The sequence below is a fragment of the Rissa tridactyla genome, chromosome W, assembly GCF_028500815.1.
Source record: "Rissa tridactyla isolate bRisTri1 chromosome W, bRisTri1.patW.cur.20221130, whole genome shotgun sequence".
NCBI classification, from domain to species: Eukaryota; Metazoa; Chordata; class Aves; order Charadriiformes; family Laridae; genus Rissa; species Rissa tridactyla.
In genome coordinates this window covers 4,657,071-4,669,543 of record NC_071496.1, presented here as the reverse complement: position 1 = coordinate 4,669,543, position 12,473 = coordinate 4,657,071, and the positions used below count along the sequence as shown (strand labels likewise).

At 44.2% G+C, this 12,473-nt stretch overlaps 1 protein-coding gene across 1 annotated transcript in view; it reads right to left on the bottom strand.

The window, feature by feature from the left end:
* The window catches only part of LOC128902103 (lipoxygenase homology domain-containing protein 1-like), a 153,412-nt gene that overhangs the window by 121,065 nt on the left and 19,874 nt on the right, over positions 1-12,473 (bottom strand). The window contains exons 4-5 of the mRNA XM_054184480.1: positions 6,828-6,908; positions 5,838-6,022 (exon numbers count right to left, since the gene is read on the bottom strand). Of these exons, the coding sequence (XP_054040455.1) occupies positions 5,838-6,022; positions 6,828-6,908 (266 nt within the window). The remainder of the gene's footprint in view (positions 1-5,837; positions 6,023-6,827; positions 6,909-12,473) is intronic.

Genomic DNA, 12,473 nt, shown 5'->3' with positions numbered 1-12,473 from the left:
GTTTAGTTTGGAGAAGAGAAGGCCGAGGGGAGACCTCATTGCCCTCTACAACCACCTAAAAGGAGGTTGTACAGAGGTGGGTGCTGGCCTCTTCTCCCAGGTGAATAATGACAGGACCAGAGGAAATGGTCTGAAGCTGCGGCAGGGGAGGTTTAGATTAGATATTAGGAAGAATTACTTTACTGAAAGAGTGGTCAGGCACTGGAACAGCCTGCCCAGGGAGGGGGTTGAGTCACCATCCCTAGAGGTGTTTAAGAAATGTCTAGATTTGGCACTTCAGGGCATGCTCTAGTGACAGAGACGGTAGGGGGTTTTTTGTGTGTGTATGGTTGGACTCGATGATCTCAAAGGTCCTTTCCAACCATGAAGATTCTATGATTCTATGATTCCTGTGCACAGGCTGCCTTCATAATACCAGCACCAACTGCCTGTCCTGCCTTCGAAGGAAAGTCTTCTGTAGCTCTCTCCGCCCACGGTGTTCTCCTCTGACCCACCATGAACACAAACTGTCCAAGTCTCCTCAGGTGACCTCATTAACTCTGCCCCAGACGAGGACAGACCAATGATTCAAAGAAAGTTGTGAAAGACTAATGGATTGGGGCTGACCTGCAACTTGCTCGGCTGAACTTCTCTCATTTGTAATTATAATAAATATTGCTCTCCTTTTTTAAAGGCCAGAGTACCCTCTGCATGCACAAGCACATGGACACATTTCACCACTCATCTGCCTTTACAGCAATCCAGTTGCCAATCACTCAGTGTGACCTCACAGCCATTATCCTTCAGGGCGTATCCATGCAAACTCCCAGATGCACCACCCAAATCACGACAGAATTGACACAACCACTGACCTTCCATTTCAAAGCTGATTCTTGTCACAGCGAGGCAGAAAACTCATGTCTGCCTGCAAAAGACCATGCAGACTTAGCCCGAGATACAGCACAGCTGCACCTGATCCGGTCTTGCGATCCATTTTTGACATAATATTAATAAAAAAAAGCAATAAGTGATGAATGCCCAGCAGTTGTATGTATGGAAAAAATAAATGCAACGCAACTGTTGGATGCTCCCATCTTCAAGGTGTGTCTTGCGTTGGGACTGGCCTGCTCCTCAGTGCTGAGCTGTGTAATGCACCCATTATAAACACGTTCATTACTAATAGACCAAATAAGACTCAACTTTACCCAGAAAAGGCAGAGAATGGAGTTTTACAGTTTGAGATCACCCACGCGGTTCTGTCCTACCATGAATATGCAACCTTGAAACAGTGTGACACAAGCTGCTGTTCCCATCCACATCTGTAGCCCATTGTGTCCAATCCTAAACAATTTTGGAGTACTGATGGCCAGCTGGAAATCAGTCCTTGGCTCTCAGTCTCATTTGCAACAGGCAGGTTGGCAAGACTTGACCAAAATTTGTCAGGTTAGCATAAATTGCGGTCACACAGAAGACTGAATTATTTTTCGGGTATATGTGCTGTTGAACATGGTTTTAAGGACCAAGTGAGTAAATGCTCCCCTTTCAAATGAATGTTCCTGCTTTCTCTCAGTAAAAGAGCAAGTACAGATAATTGTTTTGATTCGGGAGAGATTTCAAGAGTAATCAAGGACAGCCAATATGTGTCAGTGGTACCTAACCACACTTGTTTCCCTCGTTCTTAGGAAAACTGGAGGTCACACTGTGGAGAGCCTAGACTAACCTCGACCAACTAAACAGTGACAACAGCCTGTTGTTACCCCAGGGAGAAGGCGACTCATGGATAATTAATATATCATCTAACCCTACCGAACTTCAGCTTCTTTTATGAATTAAGACAAAATGTAGCCTTGCAAAAAGTATTCCAGTATTACGTCTTGAGACACCCTTCAATCCACCTGAAGACCAAATCTCAGGACTCCCTGCTTTCCGGCTGGGTGATAAGAGCTGTACCCATCACAGGGGTGGAGAAAGACACGGCCCTGGTGTGCCACCGGGGACCTGCGGCGGGTGCAGAGCAGCTCTGGGGCTGCAAACCCCCAGGGAAAGGGGAGTAAATCCAACTAAATGAAGGTCCCCATGGGGTGGAAGACACAAGGGCCTGTCCACAGAGTGGCATGAGTGATTCATTACCAGTCGGTAGATATCAGACAATGGGCTCGGAACAAGCTCCAAAATTTCATTTACTTTTGCATCTCCATTGAGTCAGTAGTTCTAATTAGTGTAGCTACAAGATATGGTCTCCTCCTCCACCGCGTTGGTAGGACATCAGACACCCTCAGAGTGATCCAAAACCCACAACACTCAAAGGAAAACCAGCGCCCGAGTTCAGCTTTGAGCCCGTCCCTTGCATAAAGGCTCAGCCACAGTCATACAATTCTAAGGCTTCATAAACTCAAGTGAAGCAGCATAAGACCGAACAATAGACCTTCCTTGTAATTAATACCTGTAATGTAAATTAATCCAGGCTGCCAATAGCGGCTGTTGGGTAAATAAGAATCTGTGGCACTATCACTGTCAAAGGGTCATGGGCATATGATGCTGTGGATGTGAATACAGGGAACAGAGGATCATTCAAGCAGGAACACTTAAAGCGTAACCTGTTCTCCTTGAGAAATGTGTGACATTCAACAGAGAACCTGACAGGAGCCATTTTATTCAGATAAGTAAATGCAATTACTCAGGCGTCTGCAATCACTAAGTATTCCTGCCATCCTCGGAAACTCTGTTTGGATCATGAAAAGAACTCTACTTTTGTTTTCTGTGCATGTCCAATATTTCACTTATATGTTGACTATTTTTTGGAACATACTCTTTTCTACATTTTTTAATAATGCCTTTAGGGTTTTTTTTTCCCTTTAAAGCTCTCAGCCCTGCAGGGATTCTCTCGCTGGCCTGTGCTTTGCACCAAGAAAGAGGCTGAGTCTCCCCATGACTTGGTAGGTTTTGGTCCAAGCACCAACAGTCCCCTTCATATATGCTTCAAATGCCTCTAGAGAGCTTCAACAGAGCAAAAATATGACCAAAAAATCATTTAATTTTTCTCCAGTCCACATACCACACGTATCACAGAGAAGATGAAGGCCCCAGCAGTTCAAGAGAGGAAGGTGAATCCTCATGACAAAGATGGGAAAGCTCTACAGGAGAAGATCAAAAGCTGAAGATGTTGCAGGAGAGGGAACATGGTGGAAACTTGTTTGGTTACCTCCAAAAACATACCTGACTGTGGCAGCAAAAGGAGCATGAAAGCAAAGCACAAGTCTAAGGTCTGTAACAACAGTGCCCAGGTGTTTTACAAAGAAGAACTAAAGGAAAAAAGGGAACAGGGAATGAAGAGACATGACCAACAAGGAGAAGAGAATGGCACTGAACACTGCTAATGATGGGAACATGGACTTTAAGAGGGAGAAACTAATGTTTCTTTCAAGGCACATAAAATCACCAAACCACATAATTATTCATTTGCCTAGTAGCCTAGAAAATGTTAATATTCAAAGAGTAAACCCCACTGTTTAATCCATTTGAAAGAAAAAAAAAAAAAAACGCACCCAAATTCGGGGCAAATGACTGGTTTGTACAAAGAAAATCATATCACAATCTCATTTCAGACCTTTACTGATCCAGAGGGAGCCAAATGAATTCGGGTAAATTTACGTTTTCAGTTGACAGTTCACCTCAGCAGCCTGGGAATGTTTATCTTGCATTAATTATGGTTCAAGGGGAACTGCAACCTGAGATAGCTGAGCTAACCCTCTCCTCTTACAGATTCAGACCTGCCGCCTGGAAGGCATCCAACCCTTCACCCGTGCTTCTGGCCTCAGCCCAGCTCCCTGCATTTATACGGACGGCCACAGAGCATCCAGCCTGTGCCACTCAAAAGTGGGCTTTTCTATCTGATAATGGTGATGAGAGCAGACGCATTTCTGACAAACGCCTGGTTAAAGCTCTTCTTTCATATTCTTAAGGCAGGAGACAACCTTATTTGTATTTGTCCTGGACCAAGCACATGGTGAGCAGTTGATCTATAACCCAAAACCACTTCTCCGGGAGAGCGAGCGCTCGGGACTAGCTTTTCGTCTGGTGAAATGCAAAGTTGCTGCAGCAATTTCATTGGAGCTGCACTGATTTTTACCAGCTGAAGGTTTAGCCCACAAATCTTTTCCTGCTGAGAGGCAGGTGTGGAACAGGATGGAGAAAATCACATACATTCCTATGAAACAGCTTTCCCAGGCAGGGGCAATAATAGATTCAGGGAAACTGTTGTGTCATTTAAAGATCTATTAAGATTGAATGGCTGACTTTCTCTCGTTAATTGTGTATTGCTTTGACTCATCCACTACCTTCTTCAGTCACCTCCTGCCCCCTCAAGTGTCCTTAACTCTTCCATTTTACAAACTGAACAGATAAAAGAGCAGCAAAGGACTTTGGCACACGCAGCCCCAGCAGTAACTGGGTGGGTTTTTGGCAGAGCATCTCCAGACGTTATCTCATTCCCCTGTGGCATCCACCCTGGAGAGGTCTGCATTTATAAAATGCTCCCACACACACTTCTTGTCAATGGATATTATTTGTGCATGCTAACTCACACGCAGTATCCCTTAATACTTATATCGTCAACGTACTGAAACGGTTTTAGGACGTCATATCTCAATAGAGCATAATTATTTAACAATTCAGGAACAAACAGTGTCACGATGTACTGTTTCACTTCAAACAGGATCTCAATGAAAACAACAATACTTTGCCCTTCTAGAGCATCTATCAATGCTCAAAGCATTGTATTAAGGCTGGCAATAAACTGTTTTTACCAAAAAAAGAACCCGCTCCTAAGTGTTAACATCAACAACCCTAGTGCAAGACTCAAGGGGCTGGGTGGCAGTGGGGGTTGGACTAGATGATCTCTGAAGGTCCCTTCCAACCCCTACAATTCTATGATTCTGCGAAATCTACTACTTATTTTCAAAAAGATGTGATACTAATTAAAAACACAAGTTCTCCCTCTTGTGCACCGAACTATACCTGTCCTTTCCCTCAAGCCTGTGGCTAGAGGCGGGTATACTTCACTTTCCTTGCCCAAAATTAAGCTCCCAGAAAGGAGTGGTGCATTGGTGAGGTCATTAGGAAAACACAATTCGGTTTCCTCATTAGCACTTGCAGATAAACTGCAGACATACCACCTGAGGCTGGTTTGCTGGCTCCACTTTCACATCTCGATCGTCTTCCCACTCACGTTACATGCACTATACATCACCACATGGCCTACACACCGATATCAATTTGGGAGTACATGTCTGGTTTGCAAGCTGTCCTGGCTTCGTTTCAACATCATTAGCTTAAAACCACTCTGAAAAATAGGCACCGGTTCAATATGGATATCATACGCATCCAGTAAACCGGCGTAGAATTACAGCGAGAGGGTTGGCTTGTTTATGGAAATTTCCTGCAGGTCGCCACCAGAGGCTGGAAACACTTTATACACAGGACTGCAACCACGCTGCCTCTTCGGATAGCACACAACGATACTGGCTACATCTTCTGGGGTAGGATGCCTCTCATCTACACGTAGCCATTTAATCTAATTTTAAGTAGTAATCGTGGATCCTTCAGTACTCAACCAATGAGCAGAGCTTCTCCAAACAGTGATTTATCCCACCCTAAGATGTCAGGTCTAACACCGGAAGAAGGAATTACCCTCTGGAGGTATCTTGCATCTTCCTCTCCACTGACTACAAAAAAACCCTCTCAAATTAGCGTAGACTATGCGATTACATTTTATGTGCCTGAAGTCATCTGAAAGCAACCCTCTCCTTTCTGACAAGGCACCAGACACCAGAGAACCGAGCTTTTTGGAAAACCCTTACTTTTGGGCACGTCCATGGGATTCAGGCTGCCGATGAGGTCTCTGACGTACAGTCCGTCCCCGTCCTCCTTGCTCAGCCAGTTGTTGCAGGGGAAGTAAAACCGGAGGTGAGGCCTGTTCATGTCAGTCACAATCACACGGTCGAGGAACCAGCCCGCGTTCAGCCCGGTGTTATCGTGCTCAATCCTAGAGGAAGAACAACCCTAAACTTGATATTTTGATTAAGACTGGCCAATAGCACTGTAATTTTGTGGAATATGTTATATTAGGCAAGGCTAGAGCAACTATACACAAAATGCCTGGCTATCCAAAGTGGTTTGCAGGATTTCTGGGTTTTTACAGAGTATTTTGTAAATAACAACATTCCTACATATATATATATATGTACACTGATATCATAGATGCATATGTGGGCTATTGTCTGCAAGGGGATGCACGCAGACGTACGCACACCTGTATGTTCATACAACATATGCATTCATTCACCTTACCCTGCATATCCAAAACATAAGTGACTCTCCTCCTGCCCTGTATCCCTCCTGCTCTTTTTTCTTCTTACTTTGTTTTATCCACCTCTTCCCATTTTCCCAGCTTCCTTTGTACTGCTTACTAATTTTTAATTTTATATAGGTCAGTCAGATGGTGGTTAAACATAATAATTATCATTTACATTACACTAATTTAGCAAAAGAGGATAGCAAACCTCCATTGGAACATAAAAACAGTCCTAAACGCCTTCCTCCATGATTGCATGTGACAGAAATACAATTCTTGGTGGGGAACGTGGATAGTTCTAAGCAATACTGTAGGTGATTTCATGCTTCAGTTCAAATCTTAGTCAGTAAACAAGCTTTTACCACCTCTTAACTTCACCTTGATAAGAGCACGTTAACGAATAATGAATAAAACATAGCAACGCTAAAACCTCTACAGCCTGTCATTCGATTAGCACCTCGTGGAGCCAGTTGTGGTAGTAACATTGTGCGGGTACCTGATTTTCTTTATTTGTCCGACGTTGTTGGTTTTTACTCGGAACACATCTGTTTTGCTCCTCTCAAAGGCCGTGCTGCTCCTGTAATACACATGCATCAAAAGCTATGGTAAAAAAACAGCAACCTTGTCAGCAAGCACGCGTGGTGGCCTGACAGAGCGCTACTGTTTAAGGAAGGATGAAGAAATGTCATTCCTAGCACTGGAAAGACCTATTTTTCAATGCCCACTTTCCCGTGACAAGTTTCAGGTGCTCTAAGTACTGACATTTAAGAGACTTTTTCCCTTCTTGAGGTCTAAGAATCCTTCCAGAAGCTGAGACGGAAGCTTTGGGGGAAATGCAATGCTGGCCCAAGCAGATGCAAACCTTGGATCACATTCCATATCGCCTCCAAGAATTAAACATGACAAAGGTTTTTCAAAATCCTCAACTAAATCACCCATAGAGGTAAGAGCTGGGGCAGCGTGTAAGACTTTCCTATCAGCGAGTGGCTTTCAGTGGTGTCTAAAAATAATCTTCAGCTAAGATATTTCAAGGCAGCGCCAATGAAGCAAAAATTTCATGAAGAACTCCAACTCTTTGGTAACACCTCATCTGTGGTTCCTCAACTCTGCTAGCCCACCCATCGGTTGCTAAAACATAGAGGTAACAGCAAAAGACACGGGGATGTTTTCAGCTGCTTCCCTCCAGGGTGGCTGGAAAGTGCTCATTTGTAGCGTCAAGTCAGAGTTTTGTTTCACCCTTATCAACCAGCCAACTACTGTGGAAGACCCTGGTGAATCTGGCCCCCTGCACGTCCACCTCAGTTGCTTTACAGGGCCTCAATATGCTTTTCGTCCCTTTCCCACTCCCAGACGTGCCCTCTCCTGCCATCCTACCTCCCAGGCATTGCGTGGACCCACCCTTGGTGATGGAGCGAAGGGGCTCCATAGCCCAGCAAGTTCCCTGAGGAGCCACAGATCTGCCCAGAGTTCAGCCAGAGATAAAAGCATCCAACCGTATCAAAGGTTTTTCTCCATGCCCATCTTCCAACATTTTTTTAATGATCACTGAAACTTCCTTTGCAGCTTTCTCCTACGATTTGTATCTCACTCAAAGCACAATGACTGTAGGACAGGGACTAGTTTGATTTTTTTTTTGTGAAATGTTAAATGTATGGTTTGCATTTCACAGGTGTGAGTGGAAGGCAATACCGGCCCAGGTCAGGGCAAGTAGAATTTAATTCCCAGTTCTGGCTCTAGGCTGCAGCGTGATCTTTGGCAAGCACCTCCATCCTTTTTGAGCTTGTTTTTTCCACAAAAACGCTATGAATAACATCAAGGCAAAGCCCATCCTTGCTCTGGAGACACAGCCTGTCCCACCTGCCCTCCCTGAGGGGCCCCCATTTCACCTGGGGGGTGATGATGCCTAAACACAGCAAAATCCAGAAGTCATATTAAAGTGAACGAGAAACCACAGCACTTCAGCAGCATAAAGGCCCAGTGACAAGCAGCTTGTACTCAGAAAGTTAATGAATATTAATAATCGAGCAAGGAGGTTCAGTTTTCTCGGCTCTCTTCTCCATGCCATTGAAGGATCTGCACGCACCTCTGTTTAAAGGTTATTTTGTGTGTTCTGCAAATGCACGCGCAGCCCTCCCCCTGCGTCCTGCCCTTCCAGATGTCGTGCCAGGAGCATCGCCGCTATACGAAAAGGCTAAAATGGTTAACCTTGCCGTGAAGACAAGAGACAACTCCAGCCCAGCCTCCCTCAACCTGGCTGTTGGAGAGAAAACAGTCAGCGAGCGCCAGGCAATTAGTTTGTCAGGCTTGAGAGAGCATCGTAATGACAGCAGCTTCTCCTCGCATTGGCTCCGGAGATGGATGCAGTGCTGCAGACTGCTACAGAGATGGCACAAAAGTATTAAGTGAGACTAATTAGCCCAAAAGCTTTCTGTGCACCAGTCCCAGTGGCTGCTGGTTTACGGCAGTCCCACCACTCTGTGGGGCTGGTTTGGTTTGAGAGAGACGGGGAGGAAACCTGCTGTTGGAGGGGCACCAAGTGGGCATCCCAAAGTGCCTGTCGAGCAGATGCTTCGTGCATCTTGGAAGAGCTTGGGGAAGCATTGGGAAACGTGACTGAGGTCCAGGAGTCAAAAACAGGGGAAGTCTTGCTGTTGAAAGGTAGGAAGAACTTGAGTCTCTTCCCTTGAGGTGGATACGCAGCATTGACGGCACAAAAAAGGGGAATGTTTTAAGGAAAAATATAATCCTTCCTTCTAGCATTGTTCTAGCTTCTCCAATTACAAGGAAACAGGGAAAGTGAGGGAATATCCCACAGTGAATGTCTACACTGAACTTTATCCAAAAAAAAAAAGAAAGAAAGAGAGAGAGAGATGAATAAATTACAGCTGGGCTTTGTCAGAATCTGGTCCAGGCTGGGGCTGGGGTAAGAAATTCACAGCCTGATTACCATAAGGAACTCGTTACCCTGAACAATGCGGCACGCTGGCTTGCACAGCTCCGGTGACAAATAAAGCAGGGAAAAATCTGACTTGGAAATTGCAGCAGTAAATTTCTAATGCTCAGGCTTGACTGGATTCAGACCCAGGGACTGGGCATGGATAGCCATAAGTTTGGTCTAAAGATCAGCAGAATTTCACTTGGAGCTCTGTCTTTCAGCTGGGATAGCAGGCTAGAGTAACTTCAGAAACAGATTTGAATCAGCTTTTGTATTTCACATCTTTAATTGGCTTTGGCAGCTCTATTTTTTATAGTCCGTTGTGGTATTTTACCCAATTGCTTTTTAAGAAACCTCCAAGGAACTTCACCAAAGATTAGTATATGATATTCTCAGATTTTTTTTGTATGTGAAGCTGTTTTCAGATTCTTTTGGTTGAATGATTGCCTGCAGGCTGCAGGGCTCGTAACACAGATGTACAGTGATTTAGAGCACTGTGTCCCCTAGTTGGGTAAGTCATGTTGCTAAAAAACACCACAAGAACTGGTGCATATTCGAGCATAGTATTTATACATCCCTGCGTGTATCTCTTCTGTAGGACACTGGCGCAGACAACAGAGCCAGTGCCATGAGAGTTTCACTACTACTTGGTGCGTTGACAACAAGAAACTATCAATGATGCAGTTTTAAACGCAAAAGTACATAAAATGAACATCTTCACTAGTAAATAACTTTTTTTTTTTTTAATAAAGGGGAATTAACAAGAGCTAATCCCACCACCTAAATGAAAGTCACATTTTAAATGGAAATTTTGAATATTTGCAGAAAATAATCTTCGCTTCTGATCAGCTAACAGCACCCTTTCCAGAGCTGAGCTCTTAGGAAGAGAGGGGAAACCTGGGTGCTGATGACAGCAGAGGCATAAAAATAATCACTTTAGCAGTGACGGAATAACCTGAACCGATTTCGCTTTGAGTCACTGCATTAATGATCATTAAAAATTTTAAAGATGCTCCGTTAAATCATCAGGAAGAGTCGGTTCTTGGTGGCATCTCCCTGCCATCTCTCCTCGTCTACCTGCTTCTGCCATGGATGTGTAGCAGGAGTTGGGCACCAGGGGCCATTTCAGAAGGTTGCACAGCAAAGACCGTCCTACAGCCTGTCACTCTCCAGGGAAAAAAATAACGCTGTTTGAATCACCTGCTATCTCATGGGAGGCCAGTTTCTAATGGACTAGGGGTGGACACCATAGTTTTGACATATAGAGGTGTCAGGGATGAGCACTGGTCTATCCCTATTGTTCTCCTGGCTTGAAAGTACAAACAGCTTTGCTCATCCTCAGATTATCCAATATACATTATGGGCTGGGTGAATCTGTGTTATCAGCCTTCTGGCTGTGACGGCGGCTTGCCACAAGATGCAAAAAAGATATTGGAAAAATGTTTCTTCCTACACATCCACTATGGATCACTTCTGGAGAGAGAACACTGGCCTGGATGGATTTAGGGACAGCCAAACTGCAAAAAAAAAAAATAAAAAACGTATGTTCAAACATATTTACTCTTAACATGGAGCTCCAATAGCAGCATCATTAACATCCTTCTTGGAGCAGCAAATACTCCAGGGAGTACGGTCTGCAAATATTTTGCCAAGACTGTTGTCATGAAGCTGACAACATCAGTCGGCGGGCGGCTGGAAATACCCCATAAGGCAGCGCACATCCAGAAATACTCCAGATGGAAAAGAAACCAGCCGAAAAGCACAGCGACTGCAGATGTGTCTGTATCAAGGACATTATTTTCTTTTTCTACAAACAGCCAGTACAGATAACCAGATAGTGCCGTTGATAACGGTGCAAAGGTTGCTCAGCATTTCCCAGTATTAAATTACATTTTGAATTGCATCCGCTTTGCCAAAATCTGGGGGCAAATTTTACTTCGCTGAAAATTTCTACCCCAGTCCCGCAGAGAAATATTTTTTGAAAATTTTAATGAGAATGAACTCAGACCTTTTTAAGACTGAGAGTAACAAGCTGGGGGTAGGGGCAGAAAGGGTTTTTGGCAGAAAGGTATTTTAAGCAAGGCAGAAATGTTGAGTTTGTTCCAGGAAGGCACCTTATACTCATCCCATGGGAAAACTGGCCAGGTTTTACAGTCGGAAAAACGCTGCTGGCAATTATCAGCAGGGATCTGGTCTAGAAGCTGAATTCCCTTAGAAGTCTGCCTGTTTGGAGTAAATTGCTGTTTCTCCCTCTAAGGCTTGACCTTCCTTGTAGTTGGTACCGCCAGCTGTTACATGCGTAGCTGCAGGTGGATTATAATTTATACATACACCAGTTCTACCAGCTCTTCCCTTTATCTTGCCCAACACCGCTGCCTAAGCACCCTCTCAGGTGGTTTTGTTCCTGAAATGCTAAACACAGGCTAGCCAATACGCCCTGGAGTAAGAGAGAGAAGAAATTTCCCACTTCATTTCTTTTTCAGAAGCTAATACAGACTCCAAAGTGTGCCATCACTTAACGCTGCCCCGGATCATTAAGTCTTCAGAGTGCGGTGTAAGTGCTGCAGATTTGTACGGGCATAAATCAGAGTACGGTTAGACACATAAGCAGCTTTAAAATAGGAAACAACCCATGTCATTAAAGGAAAAGTATTGCAACTCATCTGTGAAGAAGAGCTTCAGCAGTGATGCAAGAAGTCTTCCTCCACTGCACTTGGGGTTTGTTTCCTTCCTAGCCTCAACAGCCCCTTCTATACCAACTTTCTGGCAGTTTCTAACTTATTATATTAACCATTCAGAGCAAACAACCTTGCTTCCCTGTATTTGTTTATGTATTCCAGAGCAGTTAAACAACAAAATCAGATCTTCTGCAACTCGGTAAGGCTCAGCCGTACTACAGCTACAAACATTAACATCATCTAAAGACCATCACGTACGTACTCTGCAATTCGTGTGTATTTGTTGGCATTAGGAACAGGAAAAGCTCTGTATAGCAACCCAAGGCCAGGTAGAAGGGACTGCCAATTAAAGGCATTCAGCATAGGAAATAAAGATTCAAAAATTCCTCAAACGCAGTTAGAAGCCGGCTGTCACCTACCAATTATTTCATCTTTCCTTCAGATTGCTGTAGCTGCTGCTTTTTTTTTTTTTTCTTTTTTAAAGGAAAACTCTCCCCATGAATATTTATTGCGGTTGTCACAAGCTGGA